General features: G+C 43.5%; 1 protein-coding gene across 1 annotated transcript in view; it reads left to right on the top strand.

The window, feature by feature from the left end:
• Positions 1-26,301, top strand: part of DNAH3 (dynein axonemal heavy chain 3) — a 211,576-nt gene that overhangs the window by 142,798 nt on the left and 42,477 nt on the right. The window contains exons 43-51 of the mRNA XM_073015222.1: positions 2,041-2,144; positions 4,738-5,032; positions 7,688-7,867; positions 14,052-14,175; positions 14,268-14,424; positions 14,670-14,813; positions 16,398-17,064; positions 19,212-19,377; positions 22,377-22,593. Of these exons, the coding sequence (XP_072871323.1) occupies positions 2,041-2,144; positions 4,738-5,032; positions 7,688-7,867; positions 14,052-14,175; positions 14,268-14,424; positions 14,670-14,813; positions 16,398-17,064; positions 19,212-19,377; positions 22,377-22,593 (2,054 nt within the window). The remainder of the gene's footprint in view (positions 1-2,040; positions 2,145-4,737; positions 5,033-7,687; positions 7,868-14,051; positions 14,176-14,267; positions 14,425-14,669; positions 14,814-16,397; positions 17,065-19,211; positions 19,378-22,376; positions 22,594-26,301) is intronic.

Below are 26,301 nucleotides of genomic sequence, written 5' to 3'. Positions count from 1 at the left end.
AGGGAGGGAGGGAGAGAGAAAAAAGAAAGAAGAAACAAAGAAAAGAAAGAAAGAAGGAAGAAAGAAAGAAAGGCAAGAGAGAAAGAAAGAGGAAGAAAATTAGTCAACTAAGAGATGAATTAAAACAAAGAACTCTTAAGTAGTCTGTGTTAAAAGTCCTGAGCATTGAATCTACTTAAAAGTTTGAGCAGTGAATCTATTGAAATACAAACATATAAGACTAAGGAATGGGGAAATTATGGTTGCAGAATAAAATATAAATGAATATGAACCCTGACAAAGTGAAAGTTATAGTGTCAATGACAACAAAAGGAACCAGAGAAGGGGAGGTGGAAGAAAGAGTTAATCACCTCACAGTTCACAAAGGAATCAATGAAATTGGTCTAAACTTAAATCGTGTGTATTCACAATTGAAATGGTGTGATATCAGGATCTGCCTTAAAACACTCCGAAGAAGGAAGAAGGGAAGGGAAGGGGAGGGGAGAGAGATGAGGGAAGAGGAGAAAGGAAGGATGGAGGGAGAGAGAGAGAGAAGGAAAGAGACGGGAAGGGCTGGGTACGGTGGCTCACATCTATAATCCTAGCACTTTGGGAGGCTGAGTCGGGTGGATCACCTGAGGTCAGGAGTTTGAGACCAGCCTGGCCAACATGTCAAAACCCTGTGTCTACTAATAATACAAAAATTAGCAGGGCGTGATGGCGAGTGCCTGTAATCCCAGCTACTGGGGAACTTGAGGCAGGAGAATTGCTTGAACTCGGGAGGCGGAGGTTGCAGTGAGCCGAGATCACGTCACTGCACTCTCACGTCACTGCACTCTAGCCTGGCAACAGAGTGAGACTCCATCTCAAAAAAGAAAAAGAGAAAAAAGAAAGACAGAAGGAAGGAAGAGAGAATAAAGGAAAATGAGTATGGTGTTGGTTGGAGGTAGTGAAATGGATGAGACAAGAACGGCAAAATGATCATGTTGAGGCTGGATAATACATACATGATGGTGTATTATACTATTCTCCTTTCTTTTTTTATTTTTTTCACAATAAAAAGTTAAAATACAATAACAAAATGACATTAAATGATTTTTAAAGCATAATGACTTTAATCCCTTTATGACTTAAAATTGTGAAATACCTTTTAGGACCCAGTGTCTCTTGTAGTGGAAAAAACTGTATCTGAAAGTCAGCAGGTCCTTCAGTTACACTTCAATCTCCTTTTCTTTTGCTAGATTTAAGTAAAATTAACTTTAACATAGTTATTTTTAAATAGTATATGTCCAATGAGTCCCCTTATTATAAAATCCTTTCTTTCATCTATCTGTCCTTCCATCTTTAGTTTGTTTGTGTGTCTAGAAAGAGGGCTAGAAGGATTGCCATCAAAAGTTATCTCTGGATATGGGATTTTGACTAACTTATTGTCTTCTTTTTCTGTTCTGTTTTTAAATTATGTGTGTGTGTATATATATATATATATTTATTTATTTTTGAGACAGAGTCTTGCTCTATAGCCCAGGCTGGAGTGCAGTGACACAATCTCGGCTCACTGCAACCTCTGCCTCTTGGGTTTGAATGATCTCCTGCCTCAGCCTCCCAAGTAGCTGGGACTACAGGCACATCACCATGCCCAGCAAATTTTTTTGCATTTTTAGTAGAGATGGGGTTTCACCAAGTTGGCCAGGCTGGTCTTGAACCCCTGACTTCAGGTGATTCACCCACCTCAGCCTCCCAAAGTGCTGGGATTACAGGCATGAGCCACTGTGCCTGGCTTTGTTCTCTTTTAATACTTGCTGTTTACATTATGAAAACTAATTTAATAATTTGCATAATTAGCACCTATCATTTTTACACAAATAACAAAGTCACTACCCTTTAAAAAGTGTTGTTTCAGTTTATACATTTTCCACAATGTATAAGTTTCACCACAATTATGCCAGTACTGGTAGTTACACATTTTCAGATGCTGATAACTGAGGGACTTAAAATCCTCAAATATGGGAGACAAGTAAAGCCTTCATGTGCTAATGATGTGTTTTGTTTCTTTGGATCCAGGAAGCATCTATGATTTTTATTTCATCAAACAAGCTGGTGGACATTGGGAAATGTGGACACAGTATATCACCAAAGAGGAGGAAAAAATTCCAGCTGGTGCAAAGGTATAAAGAGAAGCATTGGCCATGGAACTTTGGTTTCCAGAATTATCCAAATATTCTCTCAGGTGGAAGAATTAACAGTCTTTGCAGGGAGTTTTAAGAGCTTTCTTTAGAAAAATATTTAAACATGAGCTGCAATTGGACCTTCAAAAATATGGGCTTTAGAATCAGAGGGACACAGCATCCTTTCTCGGCTTCAATTTACTCACCCAAAAAATAGCGGTGGGGGGAACATTTATGGTTGCAGAGGTTGGAGGTGTTATACAAGAACACATGGCACACACTAGGGGCTACATCAGTGTTTGTTGCTATTCTGATTATTGTCATTATCAATAATAATACCAGGTACTGGCCGGGCGTGGTGGCTCACACCTGTAATCCCAGCACTTTGGGAGGCCGGGGCGGGAGGGTCACCTGAAGTCAGGAGTGCAAGACCAGCCTGACCAACATGGTGAAACCCCATCTCTACTAAAAATACAAAATTAGCTGGGCATGGTGGCACATGCCTATAATCCCAGCTACCTGGGAGGCTGAGGTAGGAGAATCGCTTGAACTCCAGAGGCAGAGGTTTCAGGGAGCCGAGATTGCGCCATTGCACTTCAGCCTGGGGGACAAGAGCGAAACTCTATCTCAAATAATAATAATAATAGTAATAATAATACCAGAGAGTCATCAGTGTGCTTCTCAGTGATCTCAGCAGAAAAGGATTCTTCGAATCCTCAGAGAAAGATTTTCTTGATCAGAATTCTCTGAAAAGTAGGTTCTGATTAATAAGTTTTCTGATTGGAAAATGATTCACCTACAACTCCTGCTCTTTTCAATCCTTGTGGAATATCTTTTTAGAGAGCTTTTATGTCCCTGTTAGTAGAATCTAGTGGGCATAGTTTATCTTTCTGAAGTGACTGGAGATTGTTCAGGCCCTGGGTGGAGTGGTAGGTGGTGGACAAAGTACAGATATTGACAGCCAAATCAGACACCAAGCAGGACCACAGCTGTATGTGTAAGGATGTGTCAGGCAGGGTGGATGGGTGCTGACTTCAGGACACACCTTGGGGGCTGAGTGTTGTAAAGCAACCCCCAGCACTGAGGTCCTAAACTTTAATTCTCCAAAAAGAACTTAGTCACTTGAGCTCCAGGGATTTACAATCTTGCTGAATTAATTCAAGTAAAAGAGTCCAATGAAGAAAATATCTTCAGTTCTGGAGATTTTTCCCTTGTCAAACAATTGTCCTAGTTCCTGAAAATAAACATCTATGAAACCCAACTTGCTTTAACTTCCCAGTCTTGGTAGCAAAATGGGTATCTTGAATCTAGATCTGCATTCAACATCACTTGCTGGCTATATGGCTTTGGGTAAGTTAGCCAGTTTCTTTGAGCTTCTATTATTTCATCTGTGTTATTACATACCTGCCTTAGAAGGTTACTGGGAAGACTGTAGGGGGTAATACAGGCAAAACACCCTAGTTAAGCACCTGTTACTTCTCTTCTTCTCAACTTTAATTCCCTTGTCTCATCTGTTTCTTTTCCTTTGATCAAATTACTTGCAGAAAGAAGCTGAGCCTTTGTCTACCAGTATATATGGGGCCGCCATGTTGCACAGACCTAGGTGATGCCATTTGCATCATGGTCCAGTTTTGCTTTAGGAGGTGCCATTGACATGATCCATAGTGTGAATGGTACTGTGTTGTGGTTGTACAACACAGTGGCCCCAAGTTCTAGTCCCTTTCAGCCTAGACACAGAAGGAGACTTCAGTATATGATATAATTTTCCTGCCTCTTCCCCTTCACCCACAGAGGGACCAAATATAGCCAAATGGCTGATGAAAGGGTTCAAGCTCAGAGAATCCAAACCAAGGTCAGGTGTCCTGTCCAAATAGGGATTCCAGGAGCCTGAGACCAGGCCTTAAGAGTCCAACTGGGACCTGAATTCCAGGAAGAGTATGTATTAATACAATCCCCATATTGGAAAAGGCATGGGATTAGTAGGGGTGGGTCTTTTAACCAAGGATGTAAGTGTTGTAAAAAACAAATCAGAAACAAGCACAGATCATGGGGATTCAGGATCACACTTACACCCTCTGAGCCAGGCAGTGACGATGGCATAGGGGAAGTCGACCTCGCCTGGGACAAGGGAGACAAGCTGGTTCAGAGCAATGCTCTAGGAGCATAGCAGCTATCGACCTATCCTTACCACAACTGTTTGTAATATGACCATTCAGTAGTGAAGACTGTAGACTTTGGAATCACACAAGCTGGGATTCAACTCCCTGCATTTTCACTTACTTACTGTGTTACTTGGGCAAGTTGCAGAAAGGCTCTCGACCTCAGTCTTCTCATCTACAACACACAGACGGTAATGCCTAACTTTACATGCATGATCTTGTTTAATCCTCAAGCCACCTCTGTGAATTAGGTGCCATTATTATCCCCATTTTACAGATGAAGAAACTGAGGCCTGTGGAGAGGTTAAAGACTCGCCTGAGGTCATAAAGATAGTAAGGGATGGAGCTAGAATGTAAACCCAGGTCTCTTAAACGCCAAGACCCCCAGCTTCCTGGGCCCAGGACCAAGACTCTCCCATGTCTGTGTGGTACAGGTCTCAGAACTCATCATCCCCACAATGGAGACAGCCCGGCAGTCCTTCTTCTTGAAAACCTACTTAGACCATGAGATTCCAACGCTGTTTGTGGGCCCCACAGGCACTGGCAAGTCAGCCATCACCAACAACTTCCTTCTCCACCTTCCCAAGAATATGTACCTGCCCAACTGCCTCAATTTCTCTGCCAGAACCTCAGCCAATCAGACCCAGGATATCATCATGTCCAAGCTGGATCGACGACGGAAGGGCCTTTTCGGGCCTCCCATAGGGAAGAAAGCAGTGGTGTTTGTGGGTAAGGCATTGAGCTGGGTCTGGACACAACCAGATTCTTCCACCATAAGCTGCAACAAACTACAGCTTCCACTTGTAGTGCCACTGTAAATGCCTTACTCTTCCTGGGAGATCAAATATTTCTGGTTAATGTAGTTTAGTATTCATTCCCTCCTCTTCCTTTTCTTTTTCCTCCTTCCCTCCCTCCTTTCCTTCTTCCCTCCTTCCCTCCTTCCTTCCTTCCTTCTTTCTTACCTTCGTTTCTTCCTTTCCTTCCTTTCTTCCTTTCTTCCTCATAGTGAGTAGTAATTTCAGAAGGGGACTGTGCTGTTTGCCTGCTGGCATTTCCAAAAGCAACACACACCTTGTGATAAACCCCTTGTTCCATTTTATGTCAGATAAATGTCCTATCACTAAATGGAGAAACTTAATACTTGCTAAATAAACATTTGCGAAATGAGCACAGTGAATTTTCCCAGGACTTTAACTGTTTTACAAAGCATTTCCTCATTTAGGTCACTTGAGCCCCACAGCCCTGTGGGCTTATTAACCATCATTGTCATTTTAGGAGTCAGTGTGTTGAGGCTCCAGAAGGTTAAACTTCCTGTTTGGGATCAAATATCTAGAACATTCTAGAGCTGTGACCCAAACCCAGGCTTTTTAGTGCCAAATACATTTATTTTCCACTATCTTACTGTTGACACATAGAGTTCTCATTTAGCAATAGTAATGCCCCACACTTCTGGATTATTTCATGATCTGCCTTTAAAACTCATGTATTCAGAGGAAATATTGCCTGAGTTCATATCCTTGCCAGCTAACAGCTCCTCAGAGGCAGGGGTCCTATTTTATTTTACATTCCTTTTCTTTTTCTCCTTTTCTCCATCTTGCTCTCCCTCCCTATTTTTATGGTATATTCAAAAACAGGGTAAGCATTGCAGCCAAACAGATCTGGTTTCAAATCTTACTTTTTTGAGAGAGAGAAGGTCTCATTCTGTCATCCAGACTGGAGTGCAGTGGCGCAATCCCAGTTCACTGCAGCCTCCAACTCCTGGGCCCAAGTGATCCTACCTCAGCCTCCCAAGTAGCTAGGACTACAGGCACATGCCATCAATCTTGGCTAATTTTTCTATTCTTTGTAGAGACGGGGGTCTCGCTTTGTTACCCAGGCTGGTTGAACTCCTGGCCTCAAGTGATCCTCCCCGCTCGGCCTCCCAAAGTGTTTGGATTACAGGCATGAACCACCATGCCCAACTTCAAAGCTTACTTTTTAACCCTAGGTATATTGTGACTTAATGTCCCTGACCCTAAGTTCCTCACCTTTATCATAGAGTTATACTATCTTCCTTATAAAGTTAGTATTGGATTAGATGAGATAATATATATAAAGCTCCTAAAATGTTACCCTACACAAACTGGGTATTCAAACAATGTTTGTTGAAGAAAAACTTAAAGACCCCCTATTTTATTGAGTACCTCTGATGTGCCAGGACTGAGTAATATGCTATTGGGGAAAATGCAGTCCCTGCCCTTGGGGAAGTCTTAATATATTCTTGCCATTTTGGTTTTCTCATCAAAAACCCCCGCTCAGGCTGGGCACGGTGGCTCATGCCTGTAATCCCAGCATTTTGGGAGGCTGAGGCAGGTGGATCACTTGAGGTCAGGATTTTGAGACCAGCCTGGCCAACATAGTGAAACCCCATCTCTACTAAAAATACAAAAATTAGCTGGGCGTAGTGGTGTGTGCCTGTGATCCCAGCTACTTGGGAGGCTGAGGCAGGAGAATCACTTGAACTCGGGAGACGGAGTTTGCAGTGAGCCAAGATCGCACCACTGCACTCCAGCCTAGGTGACAGAGCAAGACTCTATCTCAAAAACAAAAACAAAATAAACAAACGAACAAACCCAGCTCAAAGCCTAGGGTCTCATCATCTGTTGTTCCCCTTGAAGTTCAACTATTACCTGTTGGTCAAATTAAATACTCTATTGGCTATGAGCTTGTGGGAGCTTGACTGTTGCCATCATATGGGGAGCAATTAACAAAATGTCTAGCACTTAGTAGACAATCTATTTTGCTTAAGAGAAATGGGAAAAAAATTAAATGCCTGTTTTCTTTTTGTTTTTCTTTTCTTTTTTCTTTTTGAGGCAGGATCTCACTCTGTTGCCCAGGCTGGTGTGCAGTAGCACAATCTTGGCTCACTACAACCTCTGCCTCCAAGACTCAAACAATCCTCCCACCTTAGCCTCCTGAGTATGGGACCACAGGCATGAGCCACCATGCCTGGCTAATTTTTTTTTTTTGTAGAGACAGGGTTTCGCCATGTTGCCCAGGCTGGTCTCAAACTCCTGAGCTCAAGCAATCTGCCTGCCTCAGCCTCCCACAATGCTGGGATTATAGGCATGAGCCACCACGCCCGGCCAAGCCAGTTTGTTAATGTCAGTCTATGCATCCTTATAGTCACAGTGGACACAGATTTCAATGAGGCAGGAGAGGCCAGAACTCAGGAGAACCCCTCCCAATCTGGTCAAGGGCATCCATTGACTAAGCCCTCACTGGAATGGGGAATGGAAACCTGGGAACAGATTCCCCTACAGGGGAACTGCCATCTCTTACCTGCTGTGAGAGCAGAGGATGCCATGAACTTGCAATGACTATGTCTATGGCTTCTTTCCCCAGATGACCTCAACATGCCAGCCAAAGAGGTGTATGGGGCCCAGCCCCCCATCGAGCTCTTGAGGCAGTGGATTGACCACGGTTACTGGTTTGACAAGAAAGACACAACCAGGCTGGACATCGTGGACATGCTGCTCGTGACAGCCATGGGGCCCCCCGGGGGAGGAAGAAATGACATTACTGGTATGTGAAGGAAAGAGCTCATTCCTCTTTCCCTCCATCCCCAGCAGAGCTGGGCCACCTTTATGAAAGGAGGGTCGGTGTGCCACAGTCTCCTGCCAAACCACATGGCAGGAGCGTGGAGCAGAAGCGTGTTTAGGCTACAGGCTTCATGTTGGAAATGGTGTGAAATAGGAGGGGATGATGACAAGAAGATGTGAGGAGTGTTTGGCTAGGCCCTAGAGAAACAGAATCTCATACGAAAAGTAGAGTTCAGTGTGGCCAGCATGTATTCTGGGAGGGAGGCTTGATCCAGAAGCCTCAACTAGGGGTGCACGACAGTCATCCATTGTATTCGTTATAATTCTTTAGGTTGCCAGAGACAGAACACCTAACCCAAAGTGCCCTAAGCAAAATTAATAACAATAAAAAATAGCAAATAAATGAATCAATGGATATATTGCTTCACATGTAACTTGATCCACCTCGTCCTATAGATCTGTACTTCTATTCTGATATACATTATTGTTTAAGAACCTTCATACCGAGTGGGCGCAGTGGCTCGTGCCTGTAATCTCAGCACTTTGGGAGGCTGAAGCGGGTAGATCGCTTGAGGCCAGGAGTTCGAGACCACCCTGGCCAACATAGTAAAACCCCATCTCTACTAAAAATAAAAAAATTAGCTGGCTTGGTGGCTTGCACCTGTAGTCCCAGCTACTCGGGAGGCTGAGATTTTTAAAATACAAAAATAAAGACATGTTACAACATGGATGAAACTTAAAGACACTATTGTCTTTAAGTGAAATAAACCATATCATTAAGTGAAATAAACCATTCACAAAAAGACAAATATTGTGTGATTCCACTTATATGAGGTACTCAAAGTAGTTAAATTGATAGAGACAAGAAGCAGAATAGTGGTTGTCAAGGTCTGGAGGGAGGGGAGATTGAGGAGTGAATGAATGAATGAATGAATGAATGAATGAATTTTCATTTGGGAATATGAAGCTTCTGTAGATGAATGGTGGAGATGGTTGCATAACAACGTGAATATGCTTGATGCCTCTGAACTGTACACTTACAAATGGTTAAAATGGCCAATTTTATGTTGTATATATTTTATCACAATAAAAACTTTTTTTTTAAATTTAATTAATTAATTTATTTTTTGAGACAGAGTCTTGCTCTTGTCACCCAGGCTGGAGTGCAATGGCATGATCCCGGCTCACTGCAACCTTTGCCTCCGGGTTCGAGTGATTCTCCTACCTCAGTTCCCTAAGTAGCTGGGATTACAGGCATCCGCCACCATGCCCGACTAATTTTGTGTATTTTTAGTAGAGATGAAATTTCATCCTGTTGGCCAGGCTAGTCTCGAACTCTGGACCTCAGGTGATCCACCCACCTCGGCCTCCCAAAGTACTGGGATTACAGGCATTAGCCACTGCGCCAGGCCATTTTTTAAAAAAGAAACGAGGAAAAGGATTAAAAGGATTTGAGAGAAAATGACAAATATTGAAGTTACAAAGAAAATCCAACATGAAGTGTCTGAAGTGTCTGAAGAAGAAAATCAAAATAAAGAAACAGAAGAAATAATACAAAATATATAATCCAACAAAATACGCAAGAAAAAACATTTTGAGAATTACATACTGGAAGAGCACATTGAATACCTAAGAATATTGACTCAAAATGATCACTACCAAGTCATACACTAATAAATAGCATAAAATAGTGGGCTTTCAAGAAAAATAAATTAGCCAGGTGTGGTGGCATATGCCTGTAGTCCCAGCTCTTCAGCAGGCTGAGGTGGGAGTATTGCTTGAAGCAGGGAGGTCAAGGCTGCAGTGAGCTGTGATTTCACCACTGCAACCAGGGCAACAGAGCAAGACCCTGTCTCAAAAATTTTAAAAAAGAAAAAAATCTTTTGGGCATCATAGCATCATAGCACATAACTTATAAGGGAAATAAAGTTAGATCAACTTTGAGTGTTTTCAATAGCAGTGCTTAATACCAGAAGAAAATGGAATAACACATTTAAGATACTTAAGGAAATAAAATGAGAGTTGAGGATTTTATAGCCAGAAAAATTAATCTTTAAGTATTAAAGGAAAATTGTTATCAACATGCACAAACTCAGAGACTTTTTTTTTTTTTTAAGCCATTTCTCAGGAATCTTCTAGAAAATGGATTTCAGGTAATCAAAATGACTATGGAGGCCGGGCGCGGTGGCGCAAGCCTGTAATCCCAGCACTTTGGGAGGCCGAGACGGGTGGATCACGAGGTCAGGAGATTGAGACCATCCTGGCTAACTAACACGGTGAAACCCCGTCTCTACTAAAAAAATACAAAAAACTAGCCGGGCGAGGTGGCGGCGCCTGTAGTCCCAGCTACTCGGGAGGCTGAGGCAGGAGAATGGCGTGAACCCGGGGGGCGGAGCTTGCAGTGAGCCGAGATCGCGCCACTGCACTCCAGCCTGGGCGACAGAGCGAGACTCCGTCTCCAAAAAAAAAAAAAAAACAAAACAAAATGACTATGGAAAGATTGATATAACTAGTAGTAAGCATTAAATAAATGGTTATTTGTTGAACTAAGACTAAATGGAGAGATGATGTTATGTAAAGACTGTATTATTTGATGATGTAGATATAGAACAATTGAAAACGTAGAATTTTCTATTTATCTTATCCCTTAGTTTTTTGAGAACCAGGAGTCTCAGGGTGGAAAAAAGGAAGTCAAGATGTAATACATAAGAATTTAGGGCCAGGGGCTGTGGCTCACACCTATAAACCCAGCACTTTGGGAGGCTGAGGAGGGTGGATCGCTTGAGGCCAGGAGTTTGAGACCAGCCTGGTCAACATGGTGAAACCCTGTCTCTACTAAAAATACAAAAATTAGCCAGGCATGGTGGTGCACACCTGTAGTCCCAGCTACTCGGGAGGCTGAAACATGAGAATTGCTTGAACCTAGGGGACAAAGGTTGCAGTGAGCTGAGATCACACCACTACACTCCAGCCTGGGTGACAAAGTGAGAATCTGTCTCAACAAATGAATCAACAACAACAACAAAAACTGAAAAAAAAGAAGTTAGGCAAAAGTTTTATAGTCCTAAATTTGAACTTGATGTTTAATGTCCACTGAAAAGATCTAAAGAAATAATGACCACTTTATTAACAATGGGCATGTCTACTACTCAGATTGTAGTCTTGAAATACAATTTCCTGCTGAAAGAAACCAAGACATCTTAAAAAAATGGCTGATTGCATGTCTGCTGGGGTAAGAAATATGTGAAATAAGCCTGTAAATTCTTCATATACCAGATAATGAGAAAGCTATCAAATATTACCAGACTCACATCAAAAGGACTTGGTTGTCAACATAAAGAGGTTTTCACTGACCAAAGATGAGAAAATGTAAGCTTCAACAATGGTAGTGATTTCAATGGATTGAAATTTGTCTAAGTATATTTTAATCCATGAGTCTATAGCAATAATAATAGCTGGTCACCTACAGAAAATGATAAGGAACCAACTCATTATCTTGGAAACTGATAAGTAAATGGGAAAGAAACAGGCATTGACCCTGACACCCTGACTTTCTTGTATGAAATGTGCCACTGTATAACCAAATAGTGGTTGATGAGGGGAAGTATCTCATGAAAATATTGCAACTAATAGATGAAAAAGAAGTGACTCAGAATATTACCATTTTGCAAACCCCAGTGAATTAATAGATCTAGCCATTGAGCATCAGTGGCTACCAACATTACAAAAGGAGAAACATTATCGAGAACTTTCTGATGAAAGAACACACCACCCACCTATGGTCTGGCCAAAGGGATGAAATCTGAAACCCAACAAGTCTCTGGATCCAGCTACGAATTTGTAGGAAATACAGAGGACAGAGGAATGTGATGAACTGCGTCATAAGTGTGTAATCAACAAAATCCTGACTATGAAAACTCTAAGTCAAATAGCCCAGATCTTCAACAGATAAGACACATAAGAAAGGAATGGAGGGAAAAACCTATAAATTAAAAAGAGACCTTAAAAAATACATATGAGGCCGGGCGCAGAGGCTCACATCTGTAATCCTAGCACTTTGGGAGGCTGAGGCGGGTGAATCACCTGAGGTCAGGAGTTTGAGACCAGCCTGGCCAATATGGCAAAACCCCATCTCTACTAAAAATACAAAAATTAGCTGGGCGTGGTGGTGCATGCCTGTAATCCCAGCTACTTGGGGTTGAGGAAGGAGAATTGCTTGAACCAGGGAGATGGAGGTTGCAGTGAGCCGAGATTGCGCCACTACACTCTAGACTGTGCAATAGGAGTGAGACTCCATCTCAGGAAAAAAAAAAAAAAAGCATATGGTTAACTGGCAGAATTAAACAATTAAACCCTGGTGTCTACAAATAAATGCTTGAAATGCTTAGATGGTAAAAACCATGAAGAAATGCAAGACAGCAATTACTATAAAAGTCAGAAGAGTGATAACTTTTGGAGGAAGAAAAGGAGAGAATTTGATTGGCATGGGCTCTGTTGAGAGGCTTTTGTGGAGGGCTGGCAAAATTCTATTTCGTTTTTGTTTTGTTTGTCTGTTTGTTTTGAGACGGAGTCTTGCTCTGTCGCTCAGACTGGAGTGCAGTGGCACAATCTCGGCTCACTGCAACCTCCGCCTCCTGGGTTCAAGCAATTCTCCTGCCTCAACCTCCCGAGTAGTTGGGACTACGGGCATGTGCCACCACGCCCGGCTAATTTTTGTATTTTTAGTAGAGACAGGGTTTCGCTATGTTGGCCAGGCTGGTCTCAGTCTCTTGACCTCGTGATCTACCCGCCTTGGCCTCCCAAAGTGCTGGGATTTCAGGAGTGAGCCACCACGCCCGGCTGGCAAAATTCTATTTCTTAATCTTGACAGTAGATGCTAAGAGTATTAACCTTATAATGACCTGCTAAACTATACATTTGTTTTGTGTGGTTTTCTGTATCTATCTTTTACTTGTAACAAAAAAAAATGTTTTAAAGATATACAGGCAAACCTATAGAGACAGAAAGTAGATTATTAGTTGCTGAGAACCATGGGAAAATGGGGAGTAACTGCTAATGGGTATAAGGTTTCTTTTTAGCGCAATTAAAATGTTCTAAAATTGTGATGATGGTTGCACAACCCTGAATATATTAAAAATCATTGAATAATTGTACTTTAAATGGGCGAATTGTACAATATGTGAGTTATTATTGGGATATCAATAAAGCTGGTATATATCGATATAAATAAGTACGTAAATATAGATATCTAACAATGATAGATTAGACAAATAGATGCATAGATATGTAGATACATAGAAAGATGATAGATAGATTAGATAGATAGATGATATAAGGATACCAAGTTAATAGTAGTTACCTTGGGCAGGGGAGAATGGATTTGGCGCATATAAACTAAGTGAAAGAAGGAGATTTTCACTTTCAACAAAAGTATTCCTGAATCGTGACTCTTTTACAATGATCATGTATTGCCTTTATCTTTTAAAAACAATCTTGAGGCCGGGTGCAGTGTCTCATGCCTGCAATCCCAGCACTTTGGGAGGCCGAGGCCAGCAGATCACCTGAGGTCAGGAGTTTGAGACCAGCCTGGCCAACATGATGAAACCTCGTCTCTACTACAAATACAAAAATTAGATAGGCATGGTGGCGCGTGCCTATAGTCCCAGCTACTCTGGAGGCTAAGGCTGGAGAATCACTTGAGCCCGGGAGGCAGAGGTTTCAGTGAGCTGAGATGGCACCACTGCACTCCAGCCAGGGCAACAAAGTGAGACTCCATCCCTAAAAATAATATATCATATAATATAATGTAATGTAATGTAACGTAATATAATATAATAATCTTGAATGCTAAACTAGCACAGTCAGTAGAACTTCTGCAGTATGGCGATGCTCTATATCTGAACTGAGCAATACAGTAGCCACTAGGCACATGTGGCTCTTGAGCACTTGAAGTGTGGCAAGACTAAGGAAGAGCATTTTTAATGTTATTTAGTATTAATTAATTTAAGTTTAAATTGCTGCAGGTGACTAGAAGCTGCCATATTGCACAGCACAGCTCTAGAACATGAAGCCAGAAGGCTAAGCCAACTCTCCTGCATCCTAGGGTCACAGACTGTGTGAGAATATGTGTTTTCCAGGATGATTCACTTGTGCGTTGTGTCCCCCAGGACGATTCACTCGCCATATGAATATCGTTTCCATCAATGCCTTTGAGGATGACATTTTAACCAAGATTTTCAGTTCGATTGTTGACTGGCACTTCGGGAAAGGGTTTGATGTGATGTTTTTAAGGTAAGAGGTTCCCACGTCTTCCCGGATATTAGGCTGGGGGTTCTCAGTTTCTGGCCCCTCCTTGAATACTGTGCCATCCCTTTCCTCCCAAGGTATGGAAAGATGCTGGTCCAAGCTACTAAGACAATTTATAGAGAGGCAGTGGAGAACTTCTTGCCAACTCCCTCTAAGTCACATTACGTCTTTAACCTGCGGGACTTCTCACGAGTGATTCAAGGGGTCCTGCTGTGCCCTCACACACACCTGCAGGTCAGTCACTATCATTTTACTACCAAAATCATTCAGCATGTCCTTGGCTACATGGAACATGTAGTAATAGCAGTAATAGCTAACTTTTATTAAGCACTTCATCTACGCTAGGCATTGTGCTAAGCATTTTGTAAACATTATCTAGTTCAATCCTCACATCAACCCCAGGACTTAGCTACTACTTGAGAACTACAACCTCAGGGACCATCTTCCACTCGTTTGAATAATTAACTCTGGATTTTTAGGATGTAGAAAAATGTATCCGACTTTGGATCCATGAGGTTTATCGGGTCTTCTATGACCGTCTGATTGACAAGGAGGACAGACAGGTCTTCTTCAACATGGTGAAGGAAACCACCTCCAATTGCTTCAAGCAGTCCGTAGAGAAGGTAAATCAGATTCTGTGATCATTTGGCCTCAGAAATGGTTCCAAGTGTTTAACTATGTTACTCTCAGATTTCAGGTTCCCTTGCTGTTGGAGACTCCCAGCTCTGTACTCTGAATCTCAGGAAACAGTATTGAGTCAACTGCTTTTTTGATTTGGTGACATTTCACTTGGTCCAACTTTGCTTCCCTTCTGTTGTAACATATAAGTTTGAATCCAGTCAAAATGGCTTAACATTTACAATAACATTATTTGTTTATAATGACCTTAAACGCATTTTTAGGATCAATTAATTGGTGACTTGAGAAATGAACTGTATTGTACATTGTCATGATTTGACTGAGGTCCTGTAAAGCCCAAGTGAAAGATTGTTATGGTCTTCCAGGTGTGAATATTTTCTCTTTTCCATTTTCATATAAGAAAAGTTGTTTTAAACATCTATATTTGCATCATCTGGTTATTCTTCCACTGCTAAGAAGCTGTGATTTCTCCATAGAAAAATTTCAAGTGTTTCATCTTGCGTTTAGAGGCCAAGTGCAAAAGCGTCACTGGGTTCTAACCTAGGAAGAGGAGGCATCTAAAACATTCCTACTTCAGGCACAGAGTGGGGAACAGGGGTAGTGTCTATACCTCTAGTTGGTGGAGGAACAAGCACATAAGAAATGATGCCATCCTTCAACTGTCTTTTCTGGGTACCGTACAAACTGACCACCAATGTTTTAATCACTTGGTAAATAGACTGATTCAAGCATTTATACTGTAATGTCCTTTCTTTTAACAAATAATTATTTATTTTTAGAGGTAGGACCTCATTCTGTCACCCAGGCTGGAGTGCAATGGTATGATCATAGCTCACTGCAGCCTCAAACTCCTGGGCTCAAGCAGTCCTCCACCTCAGCCTCCTGAGTAGCAGGGATTACAGGTGTGCACCATGATGCCCCGCTAATTTTTTCTTACTTTATTGTAGAGACTGGATCTCACTATGTTGCCCAGGCTGGTCTTGAAGTCCTGAGCTCAAATGATCCTTCTGCCTCGGCCTCCCAAAGTGCTCAGGCATGAGCCACCATGCGCAGCAATGTTCTTTCATTATAGTCTTTACAAGCATGAAATCCACACATTATGTTTAAAACACAAAAAGACTGGGCTGGGCATGCTGTCTCATGCCTATAATCCTAGCACTTTGGGAGGACGAGCTGGGCAGATCACCTGAGCTCAGGAGTTCAAGACCAGCCTGGCCAACATGATGAAACCCCATCTCTACAAAAATACAAAAATTAGCCAGGCATGATGGTGGGTGCCTGTAATCCCAGCTGCTTGGGAGGCTGAGGCAGGAGAATCGCTTGAACCCAGGAGGCAGAGGTTGCAGTGAGCCGAGATTGCACCATTGGACGACAGTGTGAGACTCCGTCTCAAAACAAAACAAAACAAAACAAAACAAAACAAAGCAAAAAAAGACTGATGATCCATGGCTTTGAAGGATGTGCGCAGAGGAAATAAGCACATCTCCCATGCCCTCCCTCCATGCTCTCCCTACCAGCCTGGCTGTGCCATTTGCTGAATGCCCAGCTGAGATTTACTTTTCTCACAGGTGCTTATCCATTTGTCACCCACTGGAAAGATTGTCGATGATAACATTCGAAGCCTCTTCTTTGGAGATTATTTCAAGCCAGAAAGTGATAAAAAAATCTATGATGAGATCACTGACCTGAAACAGCTGACTGTGGTCATGGAGCACTATCTGGAAGAATTCAACAACATCAGCAAGGCCCCCATGTCCCTGGTCATGTTCAGGTTTGCCATTGAGCACATCTCCAGGATCTGCCGCGTCCTGAAGCAGGACAAAGGCCACCTGCTCCTGGTGGGCATAGGGGGCAGCGGGCGGCAGAGTGCCACCAAACTGTCCACATTCATGAACACATACGAGCTATACCAGATCGAGATCACCAAGAACTACACAGGCAATGACTGGCGAGAAGACCTTAAGAAGATCATGCTGCAGGTTGGCGTGGCCACCAAAAGCACCGTGTTCCTCTTTGCCGACAATCAGATCAAGGACGAGTCATTTGTGGAGGACATCAACATGCTTCTGAACACAGGCGATGTGCCTAACATCTTCCCTGCTGATGAGAAGGCTGACATCGTGGAGAAGATGCAGACGGCAGCCAGGACCCAAGGAGAGAAGGTTGAAGCCACTCCTCTTTCTATGTATAACTTCTTTATTGAGAGGGTGAGAAAGAACCTTCACATTGTCCTTGGTAAGAAGAAGAAAACTCCATTTGCCCTTGTTCCTCTGGGTGTTTTGGGGTCTTCCGAGTGCCCTGAGCAACGCAATCTCTTACAATGGTCCCAGGGTTGATCCAGCCAATGCACCAGCTCGGGGTCAGGGCCTGGAGTTCCTCTGGCAACTTTTTCCACTCTTCTAAACAGCATTTTTTTTTTAGAGACAGTCTTGCTCTGTCGCCCAGCCTGGAGTGCAGTGGTGAGATCTCAGCTCGCTGTAAGCTCTGCCTCCCAGTTTCAAGCGATTCTGGTGCCTAAGCCTCCAGAGTAGCTGCTGTTACAGGCGCATGCCACACCTGCTAATTTTTGTATTTTTAGTAGAGAGAGGGTTTCACCATGTTGGCCAGGCTGGTCTCAAACTCCTGGCCTCAAGTGATCTGCCTGCCTCAGCCTCCCGAAGTGCTGGGATTACAGGCATAAGCCACCATGCCGGACCCTGAACAATTTCAAACCCATCCCTCTCTCTTCAATTCCCTGAATTCTCTGAGAATTACCCTTGCACAGAATGACATCGGGGGTTTTCTCTGTGAATGACATTCGCAATCTATCTAGAAACCTAGCAATGGTGTTTAGTACTTCCCTTTCTTTACCAAGTCCTGTTTATTTTACCTCCCGTTGTCTCTCATATCTACTCTCTTATCTCTATCTCCATCACCTTCACATTAGCTAGGCTGCCGTCCTCTTACCCAGGCTCACCTCTGCAACTTTCTAATCATTCTAGCTCCATTCTTGTCTGTTCCATGAAGCCAGGCTGATTTTTTTCATATGCTGCAAATATCATTGTGTTCATGCATGCATACACACACATACACACACACACATTGGGATAAGGACCAAAATTACTAACCTGCAGTCCTGCAGTCTCATAAGGCCATAAGGCCACCTGCCAGACTGTCCTCTGTATCCTCTCCACCTTCATCATTTCAAACCATCCCCCTTTCTCTTTGTTCTTTTTTTTTTTTTTTTTTTTTTTTTTTTTTTTGAGATAGGGTCTTGCTCTGTCACCCAGGCTGGAGTGCAGTGATATGGTTCTAGCTCACTGCAGCCTCAACTTCCTGGGTTCAAGTGATCCTCTCACCTCAGCCTCCTGAGTACCTGGGACTACAGGCACACACCACCAAGCCCAGCTAATTTTTTCCATTTTTGTAGAGACGGGGGTGTGGGGTTCACTTTGTTGCCCAGGCTGGTCTCAAACTCCTGGGCTCAAATGATCGTCCTGCCTCAGCCTCCCAAAGTGTTGAGATTACAGGCGTGAGCCACTGTGCCAGGCCTCCCTTCTTTACCCACACTGACCTTTCACTTCACCTAGACATCATGCTCCCTTCAGCCACACATCGTCTAAATAAACAATGAATGGAATTGTAAGTGTGGAACCCAAAATTTGTGATTGGCTGGAGATGGGATCAGAAACAAGCAGATGACCTCACAGCAACTTCTATAGGTAACAGTGTATGGCTTCCGTATGTCAGCACAAATACAGCAAGTGGGTCAAAGGGCTCCGGCCACTCTGGCTACGCAACCCAAAGGATGCAGAAGGAACAATAGGGTGTATAGGAGACCAGTTAGAAGGTAATAGACTCAGGCATGGTGGCTCACGCCTGTAATCCCAGCACTTTGGGAGGCTGAGCCAGGCAGATCACTTGAGGTCAGGAGTTTGAGACCAGCCTGGCCAACATGGTGAAACCCTGTCTCTACTAAAAATACAAAAATTAGCTGGAAGTGATGGTGGGTGCCTATAGTCCCAGCTACTCAAGAGGCTGAGGCAGGAGAATAGCTTGAACCCAGGAGGCGGAGGTTGCAGTGAGCCGAGATCACGCCACTGCACTCCAGTCTGGGTGACAGAGCAAGAATCTGTCTTAATAAAAAATAAGAACAATTTTTTTTTTTAAAAAAAAGGCTATTGTAATGGGCTGATAGCTCCTCACAAAGTTAAGTGAAAATATCCCACTAATCAGCCCGCACTTCCGAGGCAGTTATTATGAGCATTCACAGTCACATCCCTGGAGCGCGAAGAGGATGCATGCCCCCACTTACCCCACCAGAATCCTGGGGAATACCAGCCTGCCTCCTTGGGTCTACCTGCCTCGGAGGGAGGTAATTAACAAAATTTCCTTTTCATTAGCCATGAGTCCAATTGGGGATGCCTTCAGGAACCGCCTGCGGATGTTCCCTTCGCTGATCAATTGCTGTACGATCGATTGGTTCCAGTCCTGGCCCAGAGATGCCCTAGAGTTGGTGGCTAACAAATTTCTAGAGGATGTGGAGCTTGATGACAACATTCGGATAGAGTAAGTGTTGACTGCATTTTAGGACTCCAGATATTCCAAATTGGAAGGCCAGATGCTGGCTCTATTTTTGTCGTTGTTTTGAAGATTTCTCAATTTGTGTATAGAAAATGTCTTATGCTTTTATATTGAATCACAGTTAGATATTTAATAAAACATCTTCTCTGAAAAAGAAGAAAATTTCATTGTTCAGAATTGTCCTGGAGATATGCACTGTTGTCCTAGCTATGAGAACCTGGAAATAATGATATAGCTATTTCAGTAGTCCTAGAATTTGCATTCTCAACAGGAAGAACATTGCTGCTGAGACCACAAAAAAAGATGGTTTGTTTGTTTGTTTTTGAGATGGAGTCTTGCTCTATCCCCCAGGCTGGACTGCAGTGGCGCAATCTCAGCTCACTGCAACTTCTGCCTCCCGGATTCAAGTGTTTCTCACGCCTCAGCCTCCCCCAAGCAGCTGGGATTACAGGGCACCTGCCACCACACCCAGCTAATTTTTATATTTTTACTAGATATGGGGTTTTGCCATGTTGGCCAGGGTAGTCTTGAACTCCTGACCTCAGGTGATCCACCCGCCTTGGCCTTCCAAAGTGCTGGGAATATAGGTGTGAGCTACTGTGCCCGGCAAAAATTAGTTCCTATAAGGGTGAAAACTCACTTGTTTATGTATAAGGCATATATATATGTGTGCTTTATCATATATATTATATATATGTGCTTTATATACTTTATATGTGTGTGTGTATATATATGTGTGTATATATATAAAGCATTTTATTTGCCTAGAGTAGGGGAAGAGATGAGACTATCTATCATTCTGGATGTTCCATGAAGGCTAGAGATCAGTCAACCTTGTCTACCTCTGTATCCTTAGTTTCTAGAAGGTGCTTGGCACATAGTAGGTTCAATCACTGTTTATTTTATTTATTTATTTATTTATTTATTTATCTGTTTATTTTGAGATGGAGTCTCGCTCTGTCGCCCAGGCTGGAGTGCAGTGGTGAGATCTCGGCTCACTGCAACCTCTGCCTCCCGGGTTAAAGCGATTCTTGTGACTCAGCCTCCCGAGTAGCTGAAATTACAGGTGTCAGCCTCCACACCCAGCTAATTTTTGGATTTTTAGTGGACACTGGGTTTCACCATGTTGGCCAGGCTGGTCTCAACTGACCTTAAGTGATCTGCCCGCCTCAGCCTCCCAAAGTGCTGGGATTACAGGCGTGTGCCACCCCACCCACCCTCAATCACTGTTTAAATGAATGAATGAAAAATGAGGAAGTAGGCAGGGGTAAGAGTGTCAGTGGCCTTCAATTCCATCTGGGGTATTTTGAACTTTGTTATCTAGACCAGAAGACCCTTAACCTGGGTCCACGTGCTTGTGGGTAGAACTCAGTGGGTCGATGAATATGAATGGGAAACATTACATCTTCATTTCCAGTGACATCCAACTGGTACTTTGCATTTCCTCCAGTGATGAATGTAGGCAGTAAACCGCAGTGGGATGAGCAGGGCCTGACTTTGTTACCAGTAGGAATCATAGTTCTTTGCAGAACTCATTCCTTCATTACAGTTAACTCAGCGTATAATTTTCTTCAAATTGATGGTGCTTTTTAGACCTGCTGCCCACTCTTGTTATTTAATGCAGAAGCTGACAAACTATGGTTCATGGGCCTAGTTCAATTCACCCTGCTTTTGTAAATAAAGCTTTATTGGAACCCTGCCGTGTCCATTGGCTTATACATCATCTGTGGCTGTTTTTGTACTATAATGGCAGAGTTGAGTAGCTGTGACAGATATCACATGGTCCACAAAGGCTAAAATATTTACTATCTGACCCCTTCCAGAAAAAGTTTACTACTCCCTGATTTAATGCCTCAGTAAAGCAGCACATATATTACTATATTATAAATTCTAAAATATTTTAAAACATTTCAAAAAGTCTATTTCAATATATTTGGTTTCCATGGTAATTCTGTGTTTTATTTTATGCATTTTTAAAAATTGACTGGGCATGGTGGTTCACACCTGTAATCCCAGCACTTTGGGAGGCCAAGGCGGGCGGATCACTTGAGGTCAGGAGTTCGAGACCAACCTGAGCAACATAGCAACCCCCACCCCCTCCCCCAACTGTGTCTACTAAAAATGCAGAAGATTATCTGGGTGTAGTGGTGTGCACCTAAGACTTCAGCTACTCGGGAGGCTGAGGTGGGAGGATCGCTTGAGCCAGGAAGGTTAAGGCTGCAGTGAGCCATGATTGTGCCACTGTACTCCAGCCTGGATGACAGAGTGCAATCTTGTCTCTCTCTCTCTCTCTCTCTCTCTCTCTCTCTCTCTCTCTCTCTATATATATATATATATATATATATATATATATATTTTTTTTTTTTTTTTTTCTACAAAGTCAGGGTATTTCTCCAAACTACTAAAGTTTAGGAACTCCTGCGTAAGCCCTGATGATTCATCAAAGGGATCAGTGATAGAAATGACTTGATCAGGGCACAGTGGCTCACACCTGTAATCCCAGCACTTTGGGAGGCCGAGGCAGGTGGATCATCTGAAGTCAGGAGTTCGAGACCAGCCTGCCCAACATGGTGAAACCCCATCTCTACTAAAAATATAAAAATTAGTTGGGTGTGGTGGCGCACACCTGTAATCCCAGTTACTCGGGAGGCTGAAGCAGGAAAATCACTTGAGCGTGGGAGGCAGAGGTTGCAGTGAGCTGAGATCGCGCCACTGCACTCCAACCTGGGTGTCAGAGAGAGACACTGTCTCAAAAAATAAATAAATAAATAAATATAAAATCATTTGTGTGAGAGTATGCACCTGTGCACCTGCCCCATCCTTCTCTGCCTCAGCTCTGTTGACGTGTCTTCAAAGAGTTTGGATTCTAGTGGATCATCGTCAGTGTATGTGTCTTCTCACACCCTCATGTCTATAACCAAAGCTGTACTGGATCTCCCTGGAGGACATTGGGTCCCGCCTAACCACCTTGGTGTCCTCGGCAGGGTCGTCTCCATGTGCAAATATTTCCAAGAGAGCGTCAAGAAGCTGTCACTCGATTATTACAACACACTTCGAAGACACAACTATGTTACCCCCACCTCCTACCTCGAATTGATTCTAACCTTCAAGACACTCCTGAATAGCAAGAGGCAAGAGGTGGCTATGATGAGGAACCGCTACCTGACAGGCTTGCAGAAACTTGACTTTGCAGCTTCACAGGTGAGCACTGCCAAAATAGAACAGAGATGAAGAGGCCAGGGACGAGGTGGATGTGCTGAGGCATGTGTTCAGCTGCAGAATTAAGAGGACACCAAATCAAGCAGAATGTGACTCTGCATTTGCAGAGCTTACCTTACCTACATCACTGTAATTCCTGCCCTGTGGGATCCTGTCTTTAAGATTTTGATCTTAGGCCGGGCGCGGTGGCTCACGCCTGTAATCCCAGCACTTTGGGAGGCCGAGGCGGGCGGATCACAAGGTCAGGAGATCGAGACCATGGTGAAACCCCGTCTCTACTAAAAAATAGAAAAAAATTAGCCGGGCGCAGTGGCGGGCGCCTGTAGTCCCAGCTACTCGGGAGGCTGAGGTAGGAGAATGGCCTGAACCCGGGAGGCGGAGCTTGCAGTGAGCCGAGATTGCGCCACTGCACTCCAGCCTGGGCGACAGAGCGAGACTCCGTCTCAAAAAAAAATAAATAAATAAATAAATAAAAATAAAAAGATTTTGATCTTTTGTTCATCATGGGTTTTTGCATTAATTTTGGTTTCTTAACCTATTGCAATAATGTATTATTTATCTTGAGTACTTTCTTTTTAATGCCCCCTTAAGTTTTGTACTCAAGGTAAGTGCTTCCCTTGTCTCACCTTGTGAGGACATAGGCAGGATAAGGCAGTGAATAGTTCAAGATATCTTTATGGAGTCAGATCTGGGCCCAAATGTATCTCTACAGCATACCAGCTGTAGAGCCAGGGGCATGTTATTTCACTGCCTCGAGCCTCAGATTCCTCTTCTATAAAAAGGTGAAGGCCCAGTGCAGTGGCTCACGCCTCCCAGCATTTGGGAGGTCAAAGTGGGAGGATCACTTGAGGCCAGGAGATTGCTTGAGACCAGCCTGGGAAACATAGCAAGACCCCATCTCTAAAAAAATAAAATAAAATAAAATTAGCCAAGTATAGTGGCATGTGCCTGTAGTCCCAGCTACTTGGGAGGCTGAGGTGGGAGGATCACTTGAGCTCAGGAGTTCAAGGCTACAGTGAGCTATGATCATACCACTGCACTCCAACCGGGGTAACAGAGTGAGACCTTGTCTCTTTATTTTATTATTTCTTTTGAGACGAAGTCTTGCTCTGTCACCGAGGCTGGAATACAGTGGCGCAATCTCAGCTCTCTGCAACCTCCACCTCCTGAGTTCAAGTGATCCTCCTGTCTCAGCATCCCAGATAGCTGGTACTACAGGTGCGTGCTACCATGCCCAGCTAATTTGTGTATTTTTAGTAGAAGCGAGGTTTTGCCATGTTGGCCAGGCTAGTCTCAAACTCTGACCTCAGGTGATCTGCCCATCTCGGCCTCCCAAAGTGCTGGGATTACAGGCATAAGCCACAGAGCCTGGTCACATAGTCTCTTTAAAAAAGAAGAAGAAAAAAAAAAGTGGTAGCAGTTTTCACAGCATAGGGTTATTATGAAGATGAAGTAAGCTGACACAGTGCAGCCCTTAGCAAAATGCCTGGCACATGAGTTATTAATTAATTTGTTCTTAGAGCCACTTGAAAAATTGTCTAAAATGAAAGCTGTACTAGGAGATGGATTTTCAGCCCCAATACAGACCTGAGACTGTTGATTGATTTACAGAGCTTGGCTCTGTGTACAGCAAACCCACAAACACTGCAACACAGGGATGGGAGAGAACATTGGAAATGGCCTCTGTTGCTCTGTTCCTGGGGATGTAAGTCGTTGGTTTTTAGAGATGTTGAAACTGAAGTCTGTCCAGACAAGGGTGAGGTTGGTCATGTCAGAGGAGCAGCAAAAGGACCCAAGACAGTCTAGACCAGAAAATAAAATGATTGTGCCACTTAACATTTCTTAGGTCCTACCACATCCCTAGTGCTGTGTGTAAAGAAAGTCTTGTTATCATCTCCATGTGACACACAAAGAAACCAGGACACAGAGAGGCCAGGTGACTCGCCCATGATCACACAGCCTGGCGAGTGGTCAGGCCAGAACCGAAACTTAGATCTGCATGACTCCAAAACCTGTGTTCCTAACCAGGTCAGCCTGCCATGCTTCTGGTCTCACACAGACTCACTGGGGGCATTGGGTACAAGGTCAAGAAAACGCTCTCCAAATACATGAAACCCAACCCTGTTTGTCTGAGCTGCCTTAAAAGGCAGAATCAGGACCAGTGAGTGAAAACTTCAGGGGGGTAAATTCTAGCTCTGCACCAAGAAAATCTAATGTCAGTTTTTTTTTTTTTTTTGGACAGAGTCTCATTCGATCACCCAGGATGGAGTGCAGTGGTGCAATCTCAGCTCACTGCAACCTCCACCTCCCACATTCCGGCAATTCTCCTGCCTCAGCCTCCCGAGTAGCTGGGATTACAGGCACGTGCCACCACGCCTGGCTAATTTTTGTATTTTTAGTAGAGATGGGGTTTCACCATGTTGGTCAGGCTGGTCACAAACTCCTGACCTCAAGTGATCTGCCCACCTCGGCCTCCCAAAGTACTGGGATTACAGGCATGAGCCACTGAGCCCAGCCTAATGGGTTTAATTGTCTGAAAAATGGCACAAGCCCCATGAGAGGTGGTGAGCTCCCCATTATTAGAGGAGTTCAGAGACCAGAAAACTACTTGGCAGGAATGTTTTATAGAGCATCAGACTGTTTGTCTTAGTCAGCTTGGGCTGCCGTGGCTTCAACAACAAACATTTACTTATTTCTCGTAGTTCTGGAGGCTGGGAAGTTCAAGACCAAGGCACTAGCAGATCCAGTGTCTGGTGGGGGCTCTTTTCCTGGTTTGCAGATGGCTGCCTTCTTGCTGTGTCCTCACATAGTGGGAAGAGACAGATCTCATGTGGCTTCCTGTTTTTATTATATAAGGGCATTTACCCCATCATGTGGGCCTCACCCTTATGACCTCTTCTAACTCTAATTCCCTCCAAAGGCCTCACCTATAATTACCATCGAAGTGGCGATTAGGCTTCAACATATAAATCTGAGGAGGAAACAAACATTTAGTCCACAGTGCTATTTAGTCCACAGTACTATTGGAAAAAGTATCTTTGAAAGTAACTTCTATCTCAGCTGTGTTTTTAATTCACAACCTTTAAAAAAATGTAGCTTTAAAAAATAATTTTGGCTGGGCACAGTGGCTCATGCCTGTAATCCCAGAACTTTGGAAGGCCAAGGCAGGTGGATCATCTGAGGTCAGGAGTTCAAGACCAACATGGTGAAACCCCGTCTCTACTAATAATACAAAAATTAGCCAGGTGTGGTGGCATATGTCTGTAATCCCAGCTACTTGGGAGGCTGAGGCAGGAGAATTGCTTGAACCCAGGAGGCAGAGGTTGCAGTAAGCTGAGATCTCACCACTGGACTCCAGCCTGGGTGATAGAGTGAGACTCCATCTCAAAAAAAGAAAAAAGTATATTTTAACTTAAAAAAAAAGTTTGTAGAGACTGGGTCTCACTATGTTTCCCAGGCTGGTCTTGAACTTCTGGGCTCAAGTGATTCTCCCACCTCTACCTCCCAAATTGCTGGGATTACAAGCCAAAAAAATGTAGTTAAAAAAAATTTCTTGGCTGGGTGCAGTGGCTCACGCCTGTAACCCCAGCATTTTGAGAGGCTGAGACGGATGGATCACCTGAGTTCAGGAGTTTGAGACCAGCTTGACCAACATGGTGAAACTCCATCTCTACTAAAAATACAAAAATT

This window comes from Chlorocebus sabaeus, chromosome 5 (genome assembly GCF_047675955.1).
Source record: "Chlorocebus sabaeus isolate Y175 chromosome 5, mChlSab1.0.hap1, whole genome shotgun sequence".
Taxonomy (NCBI): Eukaryota; Metazoa; Chordata; class Mammalia; order Primates; family Cercopithecidae; genus Chlorocebus; species Chlorocebus sabaeus.
This window is presented reverse-complemented; position numbering and strand designations above follow the sequence as displayed.